Genomic DNA, 23253 nt, shown 5'->3' on the forward strand with positions numbered 1-23253 from the left:
GAGGGAGCGATGCTTCCCCACATGCATGGACTCGTCTTTGCCATATGGTGAGGAGGTTTCCGTCCCCAGAGCCTGCCCCAGTGCCCCAGCCTGGGGACACCTCTCCTGCCCCAGTGCCCGCTGGCGAAGGATGGCTCAGCCTGGCTCTTGTGCCTCCCGTGCCCATGCTGGTCCCTCCACCGGGGCTGCTTCCCACGGTTTGCCTGCTGTGCTCGTGGTCTGCCAGCCGTGCCCACCGTCTGGCAGCCGCAGGCTTGGGCAGACTGCGCTGTCCTGGCCGCTGCCAGCCACAGGGTCTGAGCCAAGGGCAGAGTTGGGCACTGTTCCCCCCAGCTCCTGCCCTGGGCTCCCCATCCCCAGCTCTCCCAGCCGAGGGGAGGGCTCTGCACGGAGACTCCCCAGCACCGGAGCAGTGTTTGGTTTGTGTCGGGCTCTCCCAGGCAGCCGAGGATCCAAAGGCGGTTGCTCCCTGTGGGCAGCTGTTACTGCCTCACCCAGCCCTGCTGCAGCATCGCTGCCAACAGCTGCATCCCACACCCTGGTGCTGGCCCCCCGTATCCCCTCCATGTCCCGCGGCGCACAGGGAGCAGGGCTGTAGGACCCCTGGCTACCCATGCTGTATCCCAAGCTGTGCTGGCAGGGATGGGTTGAGATGGGAAGAGGGATGGTGCTGGGAAACCCTCCCCATGCAGGGATCTGGTTCAGAGGAGGGAGCACAGGCTTCCCCCAGCCTGCGCTGCCTCAAACCAGCTGGGCTGGACCCGCACAATGGGCTGGAGGAGGCTGGGCTGCCTCGGTGCTGGCGTGGCTGGGGAGCTGGGACGCCGCTTTAGCTCCCTGCATGCCAACCCGGAGCTGGTGGGCTCCTCTGGGGGGACATGCAGCTCAGGAAGGAACCCCATCCTGCAGGCTGCACCTTATCCCCTGCTCCAGGGCCACGGGAGGACCCAGCATTGCCCTGGCTGCGTGGCAGGGTCCCTGCCCAGCTCTGCCAGCCCAGGGACCCACAGTTAGCCCCATGGCCACCCCGGGGCTCCCCTCTGACTGAACCATCTCCACATGGAGATGACATAGGCTGGAAGGTCCCCAGGGCGCCCCGGCACTGACTGCTGTCCGGACTGCGCTCTCACCTCTGTCAACATCTACCCTGGGTGAAAGCGGAGCGCCCCGGCCTCCTCGCATACTTGCTGCCATACGTACAGCTCAGCCGGGATGGAACTAATGCAGAAAACATGGCCCTGCGCCACAGCTGGCGTGGTGTGGGCTGGGAGCGGCTGTGCCCTGCTCTCGGCCAGCCTGGGGGGCTGCCACTCAGCGCCGTCTCTCGGGATGCTGTGCAGGATGGTCCAGGGCGCTGGTGGTGCGCAGGAGCCAGCGGGGACGGCACGGGTGCTATTGAATCTCCAGCTGTTGAGTTTTGGCTGGCGCAGCCGCACGACTCAGGTGCAGAAGCGCTCTCCTGGCCGACGAGCGTGTCTGGCCCTGGTTCCTGGGGTTTCCATCCCTCTCGGCACAGATCCTGGGACACAGCCTCTTCCCCAGGCCCCCAGGAGGCAGCTCCGGTGCCAGCAGATGGGAGGTGGGGGATGGGCCCCTCCTGCCCCACATCCTGCCCTCATGGCTCGACTTGGCCAGCACTGCCTCTCCCAAGCTGTGCTTGTGCTGGCAAGGCGACCCGTGTGCCGAAGCCAGGGCGAGGATGAGCGTGGCACCGTGTGCCTTCTCCCACCCCGGTTGTGAGTCTCTCCAGAGAGCCGTCATCCCGCTGGAACCACAGGGGCTTCTCTGCTGGAGGAGGTGGGAGATGCCGCACCTCTGTGCCCCTGCGCTGGGCTGCCGCAGCGGCAGACCCTCGCGTGACCGTCACAGCGCAGTTGTGGTGGCTCCTCGGGCACTGGGGTCACCGTGTGTGTGCCAGCCCAGAGCTGCGGATGATGGGCACCCTCTTGTGCCCACCCCATCCTTCCTGTGCCCACACCGGGTCCTCTCTGCCCTCCGCAGAGGTGCCAGGAGTTCCGTCCAGGTTTAGCGCTGGCAGAACCCCCTGGTTTTCCCTGCCAGCTCTGAAGTTGTTAGCAGTTCTTTTATTGGCACTTTGCAAACAAGAGCGAGGGGGCTGTGAGAGCTGCCTGTGCCGTGGAGTGAGCGCTGGCTGCCGGCTCCCGCTGGGATGCCGGGAACCACAGGACCCATCTGGGGGCCACATGGGAGCCGGCACGCAGCCACCACCAGCCCCACGGTAACTCTGCCCTTCCCTTCCTCAGCAGAGCGGCACCGGGGGGACCGGGCTGCGGGGATGGGGGGCAGGACAAGGCGGTGGCGGGAGCTGAGGGTTTCAGCCCTGCAGGGAGCCCCGGGGAGAAGCAGAGCAGGGCTGCAGGGGGTCAGGGCGGTGTGGGGAGCGTGTCCAGGTTCAGATTGCTGTGTGTTTCGGTAGCATCTGGACTCACACGGGGCACCCAGCCCCTGCAGCTGCGATTTGGCATGGATGGAGAGCCCGGAGATGCAGCTGGGGAAGTAAGTCCCTCTGTCACCATGGCTGTGGTCAAGCCTCTTCTTGTGCCTGCCGGCATGGAGCAGCTTTCTCGTGGCACACTGTCCCCCTCGCTTGTAGTGGGGAGAGCTCTGGGGGCCAGGGAGCCATTCTGTGCCCCCTCACGCTCACGTTACCTTCTGCCACGCTCCGCTCCTCCCTGGGAGCCAGGCTGGCCACTCCACAAAGCAACCACAGGCGCACGGGCACAGGGTTGGGGCTCCGGATTGTCACCGCTTGCAAGCTGTCCCCAATGCGCTGTTACCGTTGGCATCGCTCAGCAGAGTTGGGAGCCAGCACTCGGCTCCGGGGTGGTTCACATCCTCCAGCGGTGACACACGTGTGCCGTGCAGCGTGCCCGGTGGCGATACTGATGGCTGTGTCTCCCGTGCCTTGCAGAGTGTCCCAGGACATGAGAACAACAAGGACTCCCGTCTGCTCTGGGTGGGCTCCAGCGACTGCCTCATCTCTGTTGGGTTCAGCCAGGTACGGTCTTCGCCGCAAAGGTGGCCCCGGCACTACTGGGATGTCCCAGTTTGTGGTGGCTTTGCCAGGGGTGGCCTGTCCCCTGAGGAAGCAGGATGTCCCCTCGACGGTGACCTGGCCCTTGCTGGGGACAGAGGGGAGGTTGTGCCGTGGGGCCCACCAACGCTGCCTCTGTGTCCCTGCAGATGCGGGAGCGGGAGGTGAAGCTGTGGGACACGCGGCAGTTCAACAAGGCGATGCTCACCATGGCGCTGGACACCTCACCTGGGTAGGGACAGGGACTCGCCGTGCGGCGGGAGGGTGGGCGTTGCAAGTGCCACTGTCTGAGACCTGCGGGGATGGCGGTGGCGGAGCAGGAGGTGGCACAGAGCTCCTGGCACCGGCAGCGCTTGGCCATGAAGCTGGGGACAAGGCTGGGGATGGCGTGGCCATGTCCTCATCACGTTTGGGTGGGATAGGAGGGTGGTGGCAGTGCTGGGGATGACACAGAGGTGTCCCCAGTGGCGCTGGGGTGGGACGAGTGCTCCGCGGTGGGTGGTGGCACTGCTGGGGACAGCACCGGCAGTGGCTGAGGTGGCTGCTAGCTGGGAGGGTGCGTGCATTGGGGCGGCACGACAAGATGCTGCGGGTGAGTGAATCCTTTTGGCTCTACCTGCGCACTGGAGCATCTCGGCCCCAGCCCCTGCTCGTGGTGGGGCTGCAGTGCTTTGTGCCGTGGTGCCGTGGCGGCTGCCCAGCCAGCCGTGGCCAGGCTGGCGGCAGAGCCCTGCTCCCCAGGCGCCTCTTGGGGAAGTGGAAGAGGAGCTTTGGTGGCCATAAGGGGTCAGCACCCCTTCTCAAGGCTCGATGGAGCCGTCTCCTGCCTGTGGGGCACCACTGAGGTGAGCAGCACTCTGGGGAGACCGAGCCTGGCCTCTCCCCTGCCACCCAGCATCACGGTGTGGGTGAGCGAATGGGAGAAGGAGGAGGAGGCAGTCCCTTCATCCTGCCAAGGCGATGGCATTTTGGGGTAAAGTCCTTGCCAGGCTGCGCTGGAAGCCGCTGGCTCTCCCCAGAGCTGCTGGCAAAACACGGGGATGCCAGGACCCCCGCCACACACCAGCCTGGCTTTGTGGCGGCCAGGATGCCAGAGCAGGGTCAACGGCTACCGGGTACTGATATGGGATCTCTGGCAAGGAGCAGGGTGAGCTGTGACAGCGGGGCCAAACCTTGGTGTCTGCCACGCTGAGGTGTCATCTCTGAGCTGGCACTTGGCACAGGAGGGGAGAGGATCGGCTGCGGGTGCAGTGGGGAGGTGCTGACACGGTGGCTTGGGGAGCAGCCCCGGGTGGGAGCAGGCAGGGAGGCTGATTCCTCTCCCTCCTGTGATCTCCCGGGGTGAGCAACTCTCCTGCTCCCCAGCTCTGTCAGCACGACAGACAAAGGCAACCACGGGCTTGCCACATCCAGCCTTGGTGACCAGCCATCATTAGTATTCAGAGTGAACGCCCCTAAGGGATGCTGGGTGTGCAACACCCTGCAAAAGGCTGTGCCGAAGGGACACTGCGGGGTCCTGAGTTGCTACCAGTGGAGAATCCTGCAGGAATTACGCTAAATCCCGGTGCTTCTTGCAGCCCGCATGCGTGGGCCTCCTCACTGGCGCTGGGCTGGGGTGAGCCAGCCCGGCTAAATTGGATGCAGACGCCAGGCTGTGCTCTGCCCCCTTTACGCAGGCTGCAGTTATTTTGGCTGCCGGGTTTATCAGCCGCCAGGAATGCAGCTGGCGGGCGCTGCCTGCGCGTCACGCCAGAGCTCTGCTGGGTTGCGGCTGCGTGGCGGGGCGATAGGGAGAGGGGCTGGGGGTGAAAGGGACCCCCCTGTGCCGAGGAGCTGCCAAAGAGCATGAGGTGCTTCTTTTAGGCAGCCAAACTTCCAGCCCCAACCGCTCCCTGCCTGTAAATCTCACAGAGATGACAAATGATGGAGGGGGGTTTGGGCTGGCTCCCAGCGGAGGGAATGGGGGATACGCTCTCCCTCCGGCAGAGCCGTCCCAGCTGGGGGCCAGGGGGGTGCTGTGTTCAGCTAGGAATGGGGGGAGGAGAGTTTGGGGGTCTCCGAGTCTGCCAGCAGGCAGTGCCCAAGCAGGGGAGCCACAGGCTCGGTGCTGGATGCTGCAGCAATTCAGACCCCTGGGAATGACGATTGGCACTCAAGGGGACTGTGATTTGGCACCCAGGGGACGGCGAGTTAGCACCCCACGGATGGAGGCTTGGCACCCCAGGGATGGCGATTCAGTATCCTGAGGATGGCAATTCATCACTCTTGGAATGGGGATTTGGCAGCCCAGGGATGGGGATTCAGCACCCAGGGATGGCAATTTGGCATCCCAGAGGATGGCGAATGAGAAACCAGGGAATGACGATTCGGCACCCCACGGATGGAGGCTTGGCAACCAGGGATGGCGATTCAGGACCCCCGGGATGGCAATTCATCACATTGGGGATGAGGATTTGGCACCTCAGGGATGGGGATTCAGAACCCAAGGATGGCAATTCGGCACCCTGGGAATGGCAATTTGGCACCCAGGGGATGGTGGTTCGGCACTAGGGGACGGTAATTTGGCACCCAGGGGATGGCAGAGCAGCTGGGAGGCCGGGGGGCCGGTTGTGGCTCTCGGGCATAGCCGTAGGTGCCGGTTACAGGCCATTGCAGGCTGGGCTACGGTGTGTCCATGCTGGGAGCCGAGTGCCGGAGCCGGGAGAAGCAGCAGCAGCAGCTCATTGAGGCTTTTTGAGGAAGCAATCAGTGGGCGGGCAGGAAACTCATACCATTCATTACTGACGCCAGGCCGTCAGGAAGGGGAGCCCGCAGCCCCATCATGGCCGCAACCACGGCCCTACCGCGCCCTGCCAAGCCAGCACCGCTCATCCCAGGCACCCTGTGGCACTCCAGAGTGGGACCATGGCGTGTCCCAAGGTGGGGGACACCACCAGCGTGCCCGCTCCAGTGCCCACAGCCACCCCGAACCCCTGCCCAGCATCCCCAGGGGAAGCGGGTGGAGAGTGGGGGGCACTGGCCCCATTCACCCCACAACAGCAAGTGCGTTTGGGGCCTCCATCCCAAACCTTGAGCAGGTGAGATCTTTGCAATTGCGAAAACCTCATTTTTAAAGCATCCCAGCTGCGCCAGGGCTGTGCCAAGCTGACCAGACCTCCCTCTCCTCACCGCGGTCCTCATCGTGCCGCCTTCAGGTACCCGCCGCTCCCTTCGACTCAGGTTTTGTCTCCCCCTCGTCCTCCCTTTAATTAGATCAAGGAGCAGTGGGGCAGGAGCCAGGAAGGGGCCTCAATAGGTTATTGTTGCCCTAAATTGTAACCAGCACCGTCGGGGTTGGGTTACCAGCTCCGACTTGGGGTCAGCCACCAGACCCCGCTGCCGCGCGCCCGGCGGCCGCCACGGCACTGCCCGAGGACAAGGCTGGCACCACGGTGGGGCCAGCGAGAACAGCGGCTCCCTTGTGTTGCCGCATCTTTTGGTGTCCCAAAAATGTCCCTGGGGAGGCTGGAGGTGCCTCCTTGCCGAGCACGGGTGCACGCAGCATCGTGCCTGCGCCGCGGCTGGCTCAGGGCTGCAGCTCATTCCGTAGGGACAAGGTGACCGGGAATGAAAAGGTCTCTGGTGTCACCATGGCATGTGCTGGGCAGATGCTTACAGGGCAGGATGGTCAAGAGTGGGCTCGGAGATGGGGATGGCCGGATCCCCACTGCTTTTCATGGTGCAAAGTCCACCAATGCGGAGAGGTGTGGGACCCAGGACCTGCCGGCAGCGGAGAGCCATCCCAGCAGGATGTTTGCGGAGGGATTTGGGGCTGTTTGGCTCACCCAGCGCTGGAACAGGACATGAAGGGGCCTGGGCGGTTCTGGTGGCCTGGGAATACTCAACCCCCAGCACCCACACGCTGCCCCTGCTCCAGCCGAAGCCTGCGGCTGAGCCGGCTCATGGGGGCCAGGCCTGCAGCCCCGGCATCTCCTGGCTCCAGCTCTCGTGTGCACGAAGGCACACCGAGGCACCCCACCATCCTGTCCCCAGTTACCAGCTGCGATGGGACCTCGATGGACGGGCGTGCTCCCATCCCACCTGGCCCCAGTGCCCCAGGTGCTGCTTTTTCCTGGGATTTAGCAGCCCTTTGGGGTGGGGCTGGGTAGTTTGGGGGTCTCTGACACCACCCAGCCCAGCAGCCAGGTGTTGGTGGCAGAGGCCTGAGCAGGACAGGTCCACCTCTGTCCCCATCCCCATCCTCCTGCTCCCTCAGGTGCGTGGGCTGGTGGCTGCTCGCCATCCGCAGGGAAGGAGTTTTTCCTGCTGCTCCTGCCTGGCTGCCAACCTCAGCCATGAGGCGAGGAGAGGCCACCCCATCAGATGCCATCCCAGTGGGACGCATCCCCATGGGGTGAGATGCTCCTAGGCAGCCGCACGAAGGGGTTAACGCTGGGGCAGCCGCCCGGCCGTGCCGCCTGCCTGGTAATTACACCGTGTAAAAATAGCCCTGTGCCTCGTATGGGGCCACTCAGGCGGGAAAGCGGCGAGCGGCAGCCGCTCCGAAATCGCTCCCAGATGGGCCATGGCCTCAGCCCACCGCCGCCTCCGCAGCCGACCAGCTTTCCAGGAAGCTGGTGGGATTTCTGCCTCTCAGCAAACTCTTCCTGGCAGCCGAGGCTTCGCAGCAGCGCGTGGGATGCTGTGGGATGGGCACATGCGTGCCCGGGGGAGCGGGGACAGGGACCCCCAGTGTGTCCCCACGGGGCTCTGCTGCGGCCGTGGGGACCCGGGGAACCCAGGAGACCCAGCTCTGGTTTCCACAGGCCACGCCTGTGCCCAGGGATGTCTTTCCAGAGGCCAGAGACGCCGGGGTGCCAGCGGGATGCTGGGCCAGCACAGGCGCAGCTGGACTTGCCCTGGTGAAGCCGGTGGCTCCTCCAGTTGTGGCTCCTTGCTGAGCCCCACCATCCCACTGGTGGTGTCTGGCGGGGGCTCTCGGTTACCGGCCCCGCTGGATCATGTAGCGAGAGGCACTTTTTTTTGGGTTTGTTTCAGGGGGTTTTGCAATCCTGATTCAGCTCGGAGGAATTAGCAGAGCCGCACGCTGTGCCGCTCCGAGCTGCTCCTGGCACGCACCGGGGCTGGCAGTGGCCAGCAGGGTCTTTTGCATTGAGATTTAGGAAGCCGTGGGGGCTCAGGGCCTGGAAAGGCACATTTTGGGCACTGCCAAGCTCCCATGGAGCCACCTATGTGCTGACATGGGTACTTGGTCCATCCCGCTGCCCTCCTTGTGCTGCTCCAGCCCCTTCCCCGCACCTCCTGCCTTGAAAACCTCGGCTCAGGGCTCCCCGGCTCCACCGCACCTGCCAAAGCCGAGCCCTTGCTTTGCTCCTGCCATGCCCAGGCAGCCGGTGTGGCATCTCCGATGCACATGTAGTCACTTTGGAGCTGCTGGAAGTCCTCTGGGAGCAATAGGACCTGCCAAGGGGTCGTGGGTGTCCCCAGCACCCACCTGGGATCGGGGAGTTCTCTGCCAACCTCTATCTGGTTGCAAGTGGGGAAAGAGCTTCCTTAGGGCAAGGGCACATCATGAAGCCGAGCAGCAGGAGGGAAGGAGCTCCAGGGCTGCTGCAAGGTTTATCCTGGAGAAGAGGAGGCTGAGGGGAGACCTTATTGCTCTCTACAGCTGCCTGAAAGGAGGTTGTGGAGAGGAGAGAGCTGAGCTCTTCTCCCCAGTGACAGAGGACAGGACAAGGGGGAATGGCCTGAAGTTCCACCAGGGGAGGTTATCAGAAAAAAATTCTTCATGGAAAGAGTCATTGGGCACTGGCAGAGGCTGCCCAGGGAGGTGGTCGAGTCGCCTTCCCTGGAGGTGTTTAAGGAATGGGTGGATGAAGTGCTGAGGGACATGGTTTAAGGGAGTGTTAGGAATGGATGATGCAGTGGGTCCTCTCCAACCTGGTGATTCTATGATTCTAAGGTCCCTGCTGCCCGGTGCCGGGGAGGGGACACGCAGGGGCTGCCCCTGCGCCCAGGCGGGCTCGAGGGGCCACGGTGGCAGCCGTCCGGAGACACCCAGCGCGAGGCAGCAGCTCCGCCAGGGACTTTTCTTCTCTCCTCCTCACGGGGCTGGAAAATATACAAAGCTCGCAGTGAAAATATTTACACAGCAGCAATTTTCAGAGGAATTTGGGATGTTAATTTGAAAAATCTGTGGGGAGAGGACCACAATGGGCCCTTTGAGCGGGCAAGCGTGGCCATCACACCGAGCCGCCCGCGCCGGCAAGGGGCCCCTCGTGCCGCTGCGACGGCCCTAATGGGAGCCAGCCCTGCCGGAAGCCCACCTGGGAGCCGGGGGGCCCCGCCAGACGGCCCCCATCGCCACCCCGCACCCCTAATTGCATCCAGAGCCCTTCCCTCCCGCCAGCAGCCTCGGGCAAGCAGGACCAGGGTGCTCGCAGGGTCAGGGCCGTATCCTGCGGCAGAGCGGGGCAGCCGGCAGCGCGCGCGGCACGGCGGTGACCCTCAGCTGCCTCAGCCCCGCTTTTGCTCATTCTCTCCAAATCAAACATACCTCAGCGGGCAGGGCCCCAACCTGGAAAATTCCAGCCCGAAAGATAAAGGATTGGAAAACGATTAAATCCAGAGGGTTGGAGCAGAAACCACTTGGCAGCGGGAACCTGCCGAGCGCCGGCTCCCAACCCTCCCCGCCGAGGCCAGCGCACGAAAGCGGCTGTTCTGGGGCCGTGTTTGGGGGCGCTCAACCACGGGGGCTCCAAGCCTCGGCTCTGGCTGCAGCCCCTGCTTTGGGGGGCTGACCCGTGTCACGGGTGGTTTTGGGGCGCCGGTGCTGACGTCCGGAGGTTGGGCTGGGCTGTTTGTCCCCCAGGCGGCCCCGCGGCCATCTGGCAAGCGGGGAGGGATGAAGTAAGGCTGGATGATGCACAGGGCAGGGGCCGATTGGAACCCCGTGGCCGCTGTTTTGGGAACACCTCCTTAGCGCCCGTGGTGGGGGGCAGCGCTGGGGGGGGTGACGCCTCCCAAGCGCCGCCAAAACTCCCCTCCATTGCCCTGACTCATCCCAGCACTCGCCAACAACAACGAGAGGATGCGGTTGACCTTCCTGCTCCTCCACAGGGGATGCGCTGCACTGCCCACAGCACAGGGCAAGACGGGCAGCGCCCACAATAGCACCTGGAACTGCGCAGGAGTTTTCATTGTTGTTGTTTTACTTCTTTTTTTTTTACAAAAAGACACGCTTTTGGTCTGCCTTACAAAAAGAGATGGACTCAAACCTGTAGTAGAAAACAAAAACAAAAAAAAGTTTCCCAGAAGAAATGGGAAATAACCGCATATAAATATTCTCTCAGAGTTCTTAAAGCTTCAATTCCCGGTCGCCTGCTCGGCGCTTCCTTCGGCCCGGGGGTCCCGAGGGTCCCAGCACCTCGGCCGGGCTTTATTGCTCACATCAGCTTCCAGGGAGTCGAGACTCATGGGCCGTGCTCTGCTAAAGGACCCTTGTTGCCAGCACGTGAATGTCCCTTAGCCGAGTCACCGGCAGCTTTCTTTTGAGCAGTAGCTAAAAACAAAAGCCCACCCAAACCCCACATTAAAAATCCCAACCCCCTTCTCTTTCGGTACCCACGTTCTACGTAGTCACAGAAATCAAGGCACTGAGCAGTAAAATTAGTGTCTCCTCCCGGCACGTGGCAGCCTCTCGGAAATTGCACATTAGGGGCTTGGGGGTTTTCTGCCTTAATTCAGCTAACTCCTCACCCCAGAGGGAGACGGCCCCGTGCTGCTGCTGGACCTGAACCCTCATTTGTCCAGGGCTCGCCTCGCCCGGCAGCCCTGTCCCGCCTGGTTCAGAAATAGGAGGGTTTGAGTCCCGGGGTGTTGTTGTTGCTGGGGTAGTGCGACTGCATGAGTGGCACTTCGCACTCAGAGCCACCAGAAAGCATCGCTGCCTCGGGCACCTTGCAGCCGTGGCTGCTCAAATCCCCATTTTCCAGGCAGGCTTTCACCCCTTCCAGCTCCAGGGGACTGGCATCTACCCCGGTGCCCGCGTGTGCCTTGGCCCGGCGGTGCCGGCGGTAGTATGTGCCGGCGGTCACCACCACCACCAGCAGCAGGACGGCGGCCAGCGCAGGGACAATCATGAGGGCGAGGTTGCTGTCCTTGCTCTGGGTGACGGGGGAATGCTGCTGGTGGCTCACCGGCAAGGTCTGCGCCTCAGCGCAGTGCTCCTCCTTGGAGACCTTCTCCCCCAGCGGTCCGATGCACACGCGGTAGGTGCAGTTGGGCTTCAGCGCCCGCACCGTGTACTCAGAGAGCGAAGCCGGCAAACGCAGCATCACCGGCCGCTTATCCGGCCCGGAGAGATTTCGGTAGCTCAAACGGATGCCCTTCAGCTGCACTTTGGACTGGATGTAGTTCTGCAAATCCACTTTGAGAGAGGTGCTGCCCACCTGCGCGATGCTGATCTGCCGGCCGGGCGGTGGGGCCTGAGTGGCCGGGGACAGTGTCGTCGTCCTCACCTCCTCCTCGCAGTACGTCCCGGCAAAGCCCACCGGGCACAGGCACTCCAGGAGGTTCTGTGCCCCTAGGCGGCAAGTGCCACCGTTCAGACAGGTGCGAGGGGGGCAGAGGGGCGTCGGGGGGCTGGTGGGGGCCAGGGGGCTGCTGAAGGGCACAGGGGTAGAGCTGTCCTGGGGGAGTCTGGCCACTGCGGTGGGAGCTGCGGTGCTGGGCGGCGGCGGCCGGCTGCTGGTGGGGAGTGGCGCAGGTGGCAGCAGCGTGGTGGGGCGCAACGTGGTGGGGCGCAACGTGGTGGTGGTGGTGGGGCAGCCGAAGTCTGCGTACTGCAGGTGGTGCAGAAGCTTGCCAGAGTTCTTGGGGGGGAAATGGCAGCGTGTCTCCTCGGGCCGCCGGAGGACCACGCCACTGGCGTTCACCCACTGCACCAGCCAGCTCATCTGGCAGATGCAGTTGAAAGGGTTCCCAGCGGCCATCATGGCCCGCAGCCTGGGGAAGAAGCTGGAGAAGTCCCGAGGGATGGTGTTGATGTTGAGGTTGCTGATGTCCAGCTCCTGGAGGTTGTGAAGGTTGTGGAAGTCCTCTGCCAGCAACTGGGAGATGCGGGCGTTGCCGGCCAGGCTGAGTTTGGTGAGGCTTCCCAGGCGCCGCAGCACTGCTGGGACACGCTCCAGCAGGTTGTCGGAGATGTCCAGCTCATGGAGGTTGTTCTGGGCCTGGAAGAGCTCCTCGTCTAAGCTCGTCAGGCCCAGCCCTGCGATCTTCAGGGACTCTATGTTGATGGCATGGAAGGCCCCTGGTGCAATGGTAGGGATCTTGTTCCAGCTGATGTCCAGCAGCAGGAGGTTGGGCAGGTCGAGGGGGGGCACAACCCAGAGCTGGTTGTTCTGCAGCTTCAGCTCCAGCAGGTTCTCCAGCGTGTCGAAGGCAGCAGCGTCGATGTGCTGGATCCTGTTCCTCTGCAGGTAGAGCCGTTCCAGCAGCCGCAGCCCATGGAAAGTCTCATTGGTGATCTTCTGCAGCTGGTTAGAGGACAGGTCCAAGTTAACGAGCTCCGTCAGGGGTTGGAAGACATTTTTCTGGATGCTGGTGATCTTGTTTTGCGAGAGGTCCAGAAGCTGGAGGGCGGGCAGGCCCGCAAAGCTGTCTTCACTGAGCGTCGTGATGCCGTTCTCAAAAACGTAGAGCGAGAGGGTGTTGGGAGGCAGCTTGTGGGGCACGGTCTGGCCCCGTCTGGCAGCACACAGGATGGTCCTGGGGTCATGGCACTGGCAGCCCGCGGGACATGCCCCAGCCAGCTCCCGGGGCGCCAGGAGCAGCAGCATGCAGAGGATCAGCTGGCTCATGGTGTCAGCTCTGCGGGAGAGAAAAACCCGGCCAAGGTTAGGGACCAGAATCTGCCGGGGGGCACTGGGGGCCGTGGGGCACCTCAAAGCGCCCCGCTGCCCCCACACCGCTGCTGGTGTCTCCTCGTGCCCAGCCCAGAACCCTCTGGCCCCAAAGGGATTGGGAGAGAGCAGGAAAGTCGCTGCCGCATTCCTGCCTCCTCTGTGCGCCCTGGACAGAGCAGATGAGAATGGAGCAGCACACGGGCTGCCCACCCCAGCTCCCTTCTATCTGGGCCCCAGGATTTAGGGACGGGGTGCCTTTGTGCACCCCAGGCTCTCCCATGAGACATTTCCCACCAGCTTTGACCTGGCCTCTTAGTACAGTCTCCGCTGGGGCACCGAGACCCCAGCCTGCGGCAGGGCGAGACCCCTGCCTCCCCACCTGCAAACGGACCTGAGGGATGTGGCACAGGGCACCAGGCAAGTGCGGAGCCAGGCTGGCCTTCCCGGCGCACCCAGCACCATGTAACTCTGTGCTCGTGCCGCCGCCCTGGGTCTGCTCCTGCCTGGTCCCCCCTCAGGGATGGGGGTACCCAGAGGTGGCCCCGTGTTCTCCTGCCCCACAGGTGCCCCCTGTGCCCTTCAGAGCTGGCTGCATCCCCAGAGAGTCCCAGGACTCGTGCTTAGCCCCAAGCTGGCTCCTGTCCCCTAGAGCCACGGATTACCTTGCTGTTCCCCTCACTGCTGGCACCCCAGGACCCAGCACAGCACCCTGGGCTGGGTCCTCGTCCCCCTGGCATGGGGACTGGGATGGAGGGAGGATGCTCTTGGGGCGAGTGAGGCTGTAACCACCCCTGCCCCAGCCCATGTCCTTGCTCTGGAGGCAGCTGGCTCTTCTCTCAACCCCATCTTTCAGCCCTTTTAATGACATTCCTTAATTAGTGCAGGCAAGGGGGGACCTGGGGCTGGGCTGGGGACCTGATGTTTCCTGCCACCTCATCTGAGGGATATGTGAGGGTGGCAAAGGGGGCTCTGCAGGCAAGGAAGGGGCAAATCCTGAAGGTGAGGGGGCCCTGCCAGCCCATCTCCTGCTCCGAGTTGTTCACAGCTCCAGGCAGACCCCCCACTGTGGCTCGCAAGGGGCCCCCGCCGTGTGTGGGGGGCTGCGGGGTCACGCAGCAGCACGTGCAGCCTGCTCCGGCCACCCCTCCGCCACGGGGGGCCCTGTCCTGTGCGGGGCCACCACAGGGACTTGATCCATGCTATGTCCCAGCCAGCAGAGCCCCCCTTGCCACAGAGGCACCCACACTTGCCCACAGCTCGATAGGGTTAACATGTCGTCCGGCTCCATCTTCGCCTCATCGCCGGGTGGGGAGCACCCGAGGGTGGGGTGCGCCCGCGCTGCTGGGCAGGGTCACCGCAGCCGCCTGAGTCACTTGGCCCGAGTGGCCCTGCCCCGCCGTGACCTGTGCCGTCAGCCCCTCGGCGCATCCAGGAGCTCCTGGCATCCCGGGCAGCCACTGTCACCGCGACCCCTCTCCACTGGCACATCTCCCCGCACCTACACATCACGGCTGGGGCACTGCTGCCAAAACAGAGCCAAAAAAGCATTGTGGAGACCTTGTGAAGCACATTTTGGGGCTCAGGAGGTAGCCCGGGCACCCGTCACACCGTGCCAGCCCTGGAGGTGGCTCTGGCACAGCCTCAGGGTGCTGGCTGGTAGGCACAGTGTGCCAGGCTTGCCCACGGCGCCACTGTCGTGCCGGGTGGGCAGCACCAAAGCACAGCCAGGGCTGCGGGAGGATGGCGAGGCCAGGGCTGGTTTTGCAATGCCAGGGTCGAGTTTCGCTGACGTGTCCCGTGCTGCAACCAGCTGCTGACTCCAAGTCTCTCTTGTCCCTTTAATTATGCTGGCATTTCCTCCCCTCCCCGCCTGCCAGGCTCCCCGCTCCGGGCAGGTTCAGCCGGTCATGGCCTCGGCCGCGCATCCCCGCCTTGCCACGAGCGTCGGGCACGGCTGCTCCACCCGCACGCCTTCATCACCTCTGCCTCAGCATCACCCACTTCGCCGGCACACGCCAGCATCCCGCTGGCATCCTGCCACCTCCTCACCCTGCTACTATCTCAAGGCAGCGAGAGGTTAACCCAGTGGGGCGCTCACCCCTCCAAAAACGGGGGAACAACTCCCCACCCCCAATTCTGGGGGGTCCCCAAAGATGGAAAGGGGGCCCCGGTTCTGCGGGAGGTGTTAGGACCGCCCTGCCAGTGGCCTGCTGCTGCCTTGGCTGGGCTCCCCCACGCCTGCACCGCAGATATTTGCCGAATTATTCATATTTTCCGGCTGTGGGGAGGATCTGGGCTTGGATTCCCCCAGTCCCAGCTCAGCTTTTCCCTGCCAGGGTGGGAGCACCGCATCCCCTGCTCCCTGCCCGCAGTTCCCTGGGTCTGGGCATCTCCCTGCCAGCCCAGGGCGAGGGACTCAGCAGAAGACACCCCGTTTTGCGCCCATCACGTGTTTTAAGGACAAGTCTGATGCTGCTGTTGCCCTGCAGGGTGACACAGGCACAAGAGGGAATGGAGGAGCCCTCTGGGGGTCCCTGCCCTTCCCTGTCACTTGGGGATGCAGCTGTTCTCCCCAGGATGTCCTTTCCCGCACCAGTAAGCGAGGCCCCGCAGCCAAACAAAGCCCCCGTTGTTGCCAGCAGGCCCGCATGAAGCTGGGCCCCGTCCCTGTCACCGCAGGGAGGGACACGGTGCCTTTGGCGGGTGGGATGCAGATGCTGCTCCCCTCCCCGACGGCCTCACAGAACAAACCCATGTCAGCACGTGCCCCCTCCCGAGACCAAGCCAGAGGGATGCAAGATTAAGCCCTTAATCCTCCTCCCCTTCAACCCACCTTGTGCCGCCGCAGCTCCCACCTCCTCCCGGGCTCCCTCTCTATTTAATTAAAGTTTCCGCAGCAGCCCCGGAGGAATGCAGGCCTGGTTATTGCATTCCCCAGGGTGCTCGCCTGCCCCTCCATCCCGCTTCTGCCCCTTTGACCCGACCGCGCTCCTCGGCTCAGGTGCCGCCAAGGAGAAAAACCAGCAGAGCTGCTTTACGGGCAGCCAAACCGCCTCCGGAGGAACCCCAACGCCCGCAGAAGTTGGGAGGAGGCTGGTGATGCTGCCACGCGCGTCCTCGGCAGCACGGGCAGATTCCTACGGCGTGACTAGGGTGACCGCGGCTGTCCCCGAGTGCTTCCTCTTGCCGCGTCCCGCCGGCAGAGCCAGCCAGGCCGGCAGCGCTTGCGTCAGGGCCACCCGGCAAGGCCATTCGGCCTTGGTGTGGTGCAGGGAAAAATAGTAATTAGTGTCATCCTTGATGGCGGCACTGCCCAGCGCCGTGTGGGCAGCGGCACAGCCCCGGCTGGGTCAGGCCAGTCCAGCTGTCCCAGTCCCAGCAGGATGAGACCTGCCGGCATGGGGCACGTCGGCAGAAGTGGGTGTGTGGAGGAACACGAGTCTGGGGTTTTGGTTGGGAAGAGAGGGATTTTGGAATTGGAGCATCTCTGCTGGGATGCGCTGGCTCTTGTGGCTCAGATGGACCAAGAGGGGACACTGACCCCACGGTGGGCCCGAAGTCACACCTAGAGAGGGTGACAGGACCGGAATCCACCCAACGCAAGTCGGGTGGCGATGAAGCGTGCAAGGAGGCAACAGCAGGAGAGGTGGGCATCCCTGCCGGCCAGGCTGGCCGGTGACTGTGCTGTCACCCATCCCTCTGCACCAGCCAGGGTGCCAGCACTGCCCGGGGTTCCCACTCAGCCCCACGGCGGGTCAGCAAGCCAGGACACCAACCCCCAAGGACAGGCTGGGCCAGGGCAGCCAAATCCCAGCCCAACTGAGCCTTCCACTACTGCCAGCAGCTCCCACTTCTGCCGAGCTCCAAGGGGCAAGCCCTGCTGCCACGTCTGCTGCAACACAGAAAGCATGGGGCCAACTCAGGACTGTGTGGGTCCTGGAGCCCTTCTGCTGGCACAGTGGGATGCAGCCACCCAGGCACAGTTGGAGGGAGATGGGCTCTGCATCAGCCCCAGCGACATCCCTTCCTGGTGACCAGAGCAGCCAAGGTCCCCAGGACAGAGCCTGGCGCATCCCATGCAGGACACAGGGCACAAGGACAGTGCCCGGCGCAGGGCTGGCACCCCAGCCTGGCCAAAGCCTCATCGCCAGCCTGGGCCGGGGGCGGTGGGTGCCCCAGCACAGGGGGAGCGGGGCACACTGAGCCCCACCGGGGGCTGCAGTGGGAGCTCTCTGCCCGCAGCGGGGGCTGCAGTGGAACTGCCCCCGGGTCTCTGCCCAGACCGGGGGCTGCAGTGGGAGCTCCCCCTGGGTCCCTGCCTGCAGCGGGGCTGCAGTGGAGCTGCCCCCGGGTCTCTGCTCAGAGCGGGGGCTGCCCCGGGGTCCCAGCCCGCCCCCCCCCCGAGCCCCGGGACTCACCGGGGAGGGCGCTCACTCCATGGCAGCAGCCGGCGGCCGGGCGGGCGCTCCCCTTTCTGACTGCGCCCGGCGCGGGGGGCGGCTTTAAAACTACGGGGCGGGGCCTGCCCAGACGCTGCCCTGCCATTGGCTGCGCCTGGCGTTAGGGGCGGGGCCTACACTCCCGCCTCGTTTCTATTGGCTGCGCGGGAGGAGGGGCGGGGCTCCGCTGGCACGCAAGTCACGCCCCCTGCGTACCTGGGGCCCGGCGGGGGGCGGGGACCCCCACAGCCATAGGGGCACTCGGGACCCCTCGAGACATGGGGACCCCCGGGATCCTCAGAGCTATAGGGGCACCCGGGACCCCCCGAGCCACAGGAACCTTCGGGACCCCCCAAGCCGTAGGGACTCCCCAGAACTGCTGTCCCCCCCGGCAGTTCCAGGAGCCCTCAGAGCTACAGGGACACCCAGGACCCCCTGGGATCCCCAAAGCCATAGGGGCCCCCCAGTCCTTCAAGACTTAGAGACTCCAGGGCCCCCCCCGAGGCACAGGGACCCCCCGGGGCCCCCTGAGCCATAGGGACCTCCAGAGCCAGAGGGACCCCCGGGGCCCCCCCAAGACAGAGGGGCACCCTGGATCCTCAGAGCTGTAGGGGCACCCGAACCCCCAAGACACAGGCATCCCGGGGACCCCAAAGCTATAGGGGCACCCGGGACCCCCTGAGCCATAGGGACCCCCGGGACTCCCTGAGCCATAGGGACCTCCAGAGCCATAGGGATCCCCGGGACCCCCTGAGCCATAGGGACCTCCAGAGCCATAGGGACCCCCGGGACCCCCTGAGCCATAGGGACCTCCAGAGCCATAGGGACCCCCGGGACCCCCTGCGCCATAGGGACCTCCAGAGCCATAGGGACCCCCGGGACCCCCTGAGCCATAGGGACCTCCAAAGCCATAGGGACCCCCGGGACCCCCTGAGCCATAGGGACCTCCAGAGCCATAGGGACCCCCGGGACCTCCTGAGCCATAGGGACACCCAGGAGCCCCCGAGACTTAGAGACCACCGGGACCCTTCTTGCCACAGGGATCCCTGGAACCCCCCCAGAACTGCTGGGACCGTCGGTGGTCCCAGGAGCCCCTAGCGCCACAGGGACACCCAAGAACCCCTGGGACCTCCAGAGCCACAGGGACCCCCAGGGCCCCCCAGGACTCCCAGACTGGGACCCCCCAGCACACAAGGACCCTCAGAGATTTAGGGGCACTCGGGACTCCTGGAGACACAGGGACCCCTGGGGCCCCCCAGAACTGCTGGGACCCCGGCACTTCCAGGAGCCCCCAGAGCTACAGGGACACCCAGGACTCCCTGGGAACCCCAGGGCCATAGGGACCCCCGGGACCCCCCAGGACTCACAGAGCCACAGGGACACCCAGGACCTCCAGGACTCCCTGTGGTCCCCAGAACCACAGGGACCCACAGGACCTCTGGGAACCCCAGAACCACAGCGACCCCTGGAACCGCCAGGACCCCCAGCAGTTCCAGGATCTCCAGGATCTCCAGGAGCCCCCAGAGATATAGGGACCCCTGGAACCGCCAGGACCCCCAGCAGCTCCAGGAGCCCCCAGGATCTCCAGGAGCCCCCAGAGATAGAGGGACCCCTGGGACCCCAGGACTCCTGGCCACTCTAGGACCCCTGAAACCCTCCAACACCACCCCCACCCCCCCAGGACCTCCAGCATCCCTGGGACTGGGGACCCTGGGATCCCCGCACCCCTGCTGTGCATAGATGTGGGTGTAGGTGTGGGTGCGGGTATTTTCCTCATATCCCCTGCATCCATGGAACCCTCAACACCCCTGGTTCCACCTGGGGCTGGGCATCTTCGTCACCCCGAGACCCCCATATCCAGCGTACCCAGGATAACCAGGAACCCAAGCACCCCTGGCATCCGCAGAGCCCCTGCCACTGTCCGCTGGGGGACAGGGACAGTGAGTGGCCCCGGTCGTGACAGAGCTGTGCCAAGCACCACAGGATAACGCTTCCTGTTCAGCAGTGCAGGGATGGCATGGGCTGGGCTGGGGCCGCCAGGGACCCAGAGGTGCCCTTGTCCCAACCCTGGGCCCCAGCGGCAGTGGCAGTGCTGGTGACGGTGACTGCAACCAGACAGGGGACCCTGCTGGCTGCCACAGCCACCCCGGCAGTGTTTGCTTGCCTTGTGCCAACAGTCCCGGGGAAGGATCACGCTGTCCTGGCCGCGGCCGTCCTTTGTGCCGTCCTGCGGCAGCACCGGGGGGTCGCTGCCATGGTGACCTGTGGCACAGCCTTGGTTTCATGGTGTAAAACACTGATACGGCACAGCCGGAGAGACGTCAACCCAAAAGTAATAGATTGCTCTTGTGTCCTCTGCCTGCGGAGCTCCGTCCGAGGGAAGGACAGCGTCCTCTCCAGCCGCCAAGCCATGGGCCCCTCCAGCACCAAGCACCCCCTTGGTCGGTGTCCCTGCCAGTCCCCCCAGCCATGAGCCCCTCCGGCCACCAAGCAGCCCTGGGTCACAGCCTGGGACAGGGTGCAGGACAGGAGCAGGGACACGCTCCAGCTGGCACAGCCACGGCCACAGGGCGCTCCCGGGGCTGGCTGGCACGGCGGGTGCCGGGTGAGGCAGGCGGCGTGCCAGGGTGTGCCACGCACCCATCCCCAACTGGCCGAGCCAGCCCAGCGAGCCCCGGGGCTCCCCTGGGGGTGCCGGCACCTTCCCGAGCGGGACTGAGCGTCAGCGCGGGGTGCGGGGCTGCGAGCGGGGTGCCCTGCGGCTGGGCGAAGCCGGCACCGTGCAGCCAGGGCTGGAAGCGGCCGGCGGTGCCAGCGGTGCTGTCCGGCTGCAAAGCCGTCACCCCAGGGTGGGACAGCGAGGGACGTGCCGTGGGGAGCAGCCCAGCATGCCAAGGGCACCCCCTGGCACCTCCCACCGCTGGCAGGGCCTGATCCTGGGCAGGGTTTGGCGGGTGCACCCGTGGGGCAAGGAGCAGGATCTGACCCTGTGGCCCCCAGGATGCTGCACTGATGGGTGCTCAGCACCCTCCTCCTTCCTTTGCAGGGTGGCTATCCCGCTGTACGACGCCGACACGGGGCTGCTGGTGCTGGCGGGGAAGGTGAGGTCCCACGGCAGGGGGTGCAAGGATACAGGGGGGTGCAGGAGGAGGCAGGGGGTGCAGTGGGTGCAGGAGGATACAAGGGGGTGCAGTGAGATCCGTGTGGGTACAGCGGGATGCAGAAGGGTGCAATGGATGTAGGAGGATGCAGGGGATGCAGTGAGGTCCATGTGGGTGCAGTGGGTGTAGGAGGATGCAGGGAGCTGCAGGGAGGCTCATGTTATTGCAATGGGGTGCAGGAGGGTGCAATGGGTGTAGGAGGATGCGGGAGCTGTAGCGATGTCCATATGGGTGCAGCATGATGCAGAAGGGTGCTATGGGTGTAGAAGGATACGGGGGGTGCCGTGAGGTCCTTGTGGGAGCGGCGGGATGCAGAAGGGTGCAGTGAGTGTAGGAAGATGCAGGGGGCTGCAGCGAGGTCCATATGGGTGGGATGCAGAAGGGTGCAGTGAGGTCCGTGTGGGTGCAGCAGGATGCAGAAGGGTGCAATGGGTGTAGGAGGATGGGGGGCGGTGCAGCAGGGTGCATGTGAGTGCAAGGTTGGTAGGAGGATGCAGAGGGTGCAGCAGTTACAATGGGGTGCATGTGGGGTGCAGGAGGGTGCACGTGGGTACAGTGGGGTGTTCCCCACAGCCCAGCTCATGCCCTTTCTCCTCCATCTCTCTTCCAGGGAGAAAACCTCCTATACTGCTTCGAGGTGGCACCCACGCAGCCGGCACTCACACAGGGTAAGCAGGATACGTCCCGCACTGCGCTGCCCTCACTGCCTGCTCCACGCTGCCTGCCCCACAGCTGCCCTGTCCATCCCCAGTGACCCAGTGCCGGACGGAGGGCAGCACACGAGGCTTGGCCGCCGTGCCACGCCTGGCCCTGGATGTCATGGCCTGTGAGGTGCTCCGTGTCCTGCAGCTCACTGACACCGCCCTCGTCCCCATCAGCTACGTGGTACCACGCAAGGTAAGGGGGGCTGCGGGTGGCACTGTGTCACGGGTGCCTGGTACCATCTCATGGGTGATACCTCGCTGGGTGGCGAAGGGCACGCGGGTGCAGGGGGATCTCGGGATCTCCATCCCCAGACTGGGGGGGGAGAGGGGGGAAACCTCGGGGCTGAAACCTGGGTGCTAAGGGAGGGTAATGGAGCAGGAGGGTGGGCGTTGGAGGCTGAAATCTGAGTGCTGACAGGGTAACGGAGGCTGTGGGGGGGATGCTGGGTGCTGGAGACTCAAATCTGGGTGCTGATGGTGGGTAATGGAGGTGGGTGCTGGAAGCTGGAAGGTGGGGATGGGTACAAACTGGAGAAGGGCAGATTTAAGCTTGATATAAGGAAGAATGAGTGGTGAGGCACTGGAACAGGTTGCCCAGGGAAGTTGTGGCTGCCCCATCCCTGGAGGGGTTCAAGGCCAGGTTGGATGGGGCTTGGAGCCCCTGATCCAGTGGGAGGTGTCCCTGCCCATGGCAGGGGGTGGAACTGGATGATCTTTAAGGTCCCTTCCGGCCAAAACCATTCCATGATTCTGTGATTCTGTGATTCTATGACTGTGCTGGAGGCTGGAATTTGAGCCTTGACAGGGGTAGCAGGGGCTGGATGGTAGGGATTGGGTGCAGGAGGCTGAAATTTGAGTGCTGGCTGCCGATGGTGGGTAGTGGAGACTGGAAGGTGGGTGCTGGCTTCTGGGTGCTGATGGTGGGTAGTGGAGACTGAGTTTACTGGGTGCTACATTTGGGAAACCAGGTGCAAACTGCTGGGTGCTGGAGAGTAGATCCTGAAAGCGGGGTGCTGTTGTGCAGTGGGTGCTGGGTGCCAGATCCTGAATGCTGGGTGCTTCAGTTGGCTTAGAGCTTCTGAAGCTGGGGTGCTGAGTAGCAGAGTTGGGGTGCTGGAGGCAGGATCCTGGGTGCCAGATCCTGAATGCTGGCTGCTGAAACATCCCGGCTGCGGGAGGTGGGGTGCTGGGTGTTGTTGGCTGTGTTCAGGGGTGCACGGAGCAGCCCAGCACTGGGCAGTGTCTGACACCTACAAGCTTCAGTTTCGGCTCACAGGGACAGGGCTGCAATGCCAGAGTGCCAGGGACTGTCCAGGCCAGCTGGCAGCAGAACACGGGCTGCAGGGTTCTGGGAACACTCACCTTGCCCTGTCCTCTCTCCCACAGTCCATCCAGGACTTCCATGAGGATCTATTCCCTGACTGTGCGGGGATGCTGCCAGCCACCGGTGCCCAGGCCTGGTGGGCAGGGGACAACCAGCAGGTCAGTGTCACCTGGGGGGGGTGCCCTTGCTGGTGGCATCGCCGGGGCTGCCACCACCCCTTTCCCACCGCTCTGCCTGCCAGCAGGTGGGAAGGGTGAGCCTGCACCCTGCCCGGAGACCCACAGAGACCTTCAGCTCCCCTGTCATCACCTGCACCGACACACCGCCAGCAGCTGACACCAGCCTTGGTGATGCCGACCGGAGCGTGAGCATGGGGTGCCGGGGGTGCCGAGGCGTCGGGGGGGTCCCCACCACCCTCGTCCTGCAGGGAAGGGGGATGGCTGGGACACTGGCACTCCTGCCCACCTGTTCTCTCTCCCACAGGAGGGCAGTGGCTACTCCTCGCCGTCCTCGCTGGCCTCGCCAGGCAGTGCCACCACCTCCCTCTCGGCCAGCACCGGCCCTTCCAGCGGCTTTGCCAGCAGCCCCAGCCAGAAGTCGCTGCAGAGCATTTTGGGTGAGCGGGCGGTGGGGCGTGCTCGGTGTCCCCCAGCTGGGGCTGT

General features: G+C 64.4%; 2 protein-coding genes across 3 annotated transcripts in view; one reads left to right on the forward strand and one right to left on the reverse strand.

The window, feature by feature from the left end:
- Nucleotides 1–23253, forward strand: part of CORO7 (coronin 7) — a 42152-nt gene that overhangs the window by 15109 nt on the left and 3790 nt on the right. Inside the window, exons 3-11 of one of the 2 annotated variants that reach the window (XM_054080183.1) lie at nucleotides 2438–2517; nucleotides 2933–3019; nucleotides 3205–3287; nucleotides 20449–20503; nucleotides 21174–21231; nucleotides 21315–21460; nucleotides 22654–22749; nucleotides 22836–22955; nucleotides 23075–23207. In XM_054080183.1, coding sequence (XP_053936158.1) covers nucleotides 2485–2517; nucleotides 2933–3019; nucleotides 3205–3287; nucleotides 20449–20503; nucleotides 21174–21231; nucleotides 21315–21460; nucleotides 22654–22749; nucleotides 22836–22955; nucleotides 23075–23207 — 811 coding nt within the window. In that variant the 5' untranslated portion in view covers nucleotides 2438–2484. The remainder of the gene's footprint in view (nucleotides 1–2437; nucleotides 2518–2932; nucleotides 3020–3204; nucleotides 3288–20448; nucleotides 20504–21173; nucleotides 21232–21314; nucleotides 21461–22653; nucleotides 22750–22835; nucleotides 22956–23074; nucleotides 23208–23253) is intronic. The other variant, XM_054080182.1, reaches the window with a different exon arrangement.
- VASN (vasorin) lies at nucleotides 3329–17458 on the reverse strand. Its single transcript, XM_054080184.1, has 2 exons — nucleotides 17382–17458; nucleotides 3329–12928 (listed from the first exon to the last, which is right to left on the reverse strand). Exon 2 carries the CDS (start codon nucleotides 12916–12918, stop codon nucleotides 10903–10905), a length of 2016 nt encoding a protein of 671 aa, XP_053936159.1. The 5' UTR covers nucleotides 12919–12928; nucleotides 17382–17458; the 3' UTR covers nucleotides 3329–10902.

Source organism: Cuculus canorus, chromosome 15 (assembly GCF_017976375.1).
Source record: "Cuculus canorus isolate bCucCan1 chromosome 15, bCucCan1.pri, whole genome shotgun sequence".
Taxonomy (NCBI): domain Eukaryota; kingdom Metazoa; phylum Chordata; class Aves; order Cuculiformes; family Cuculidae; genus Cuculus; species Cuculus canorus.

Excerpts from the sequence above, each read along its gene's own strand:
- VASN (XM_054080184.1), bottom strand. The coding sequence starts at position 12,918 with ATGAGCCAGCTGATCCTCTGCATGCTGCTGCTCCTGGCGCCCCGGGAG.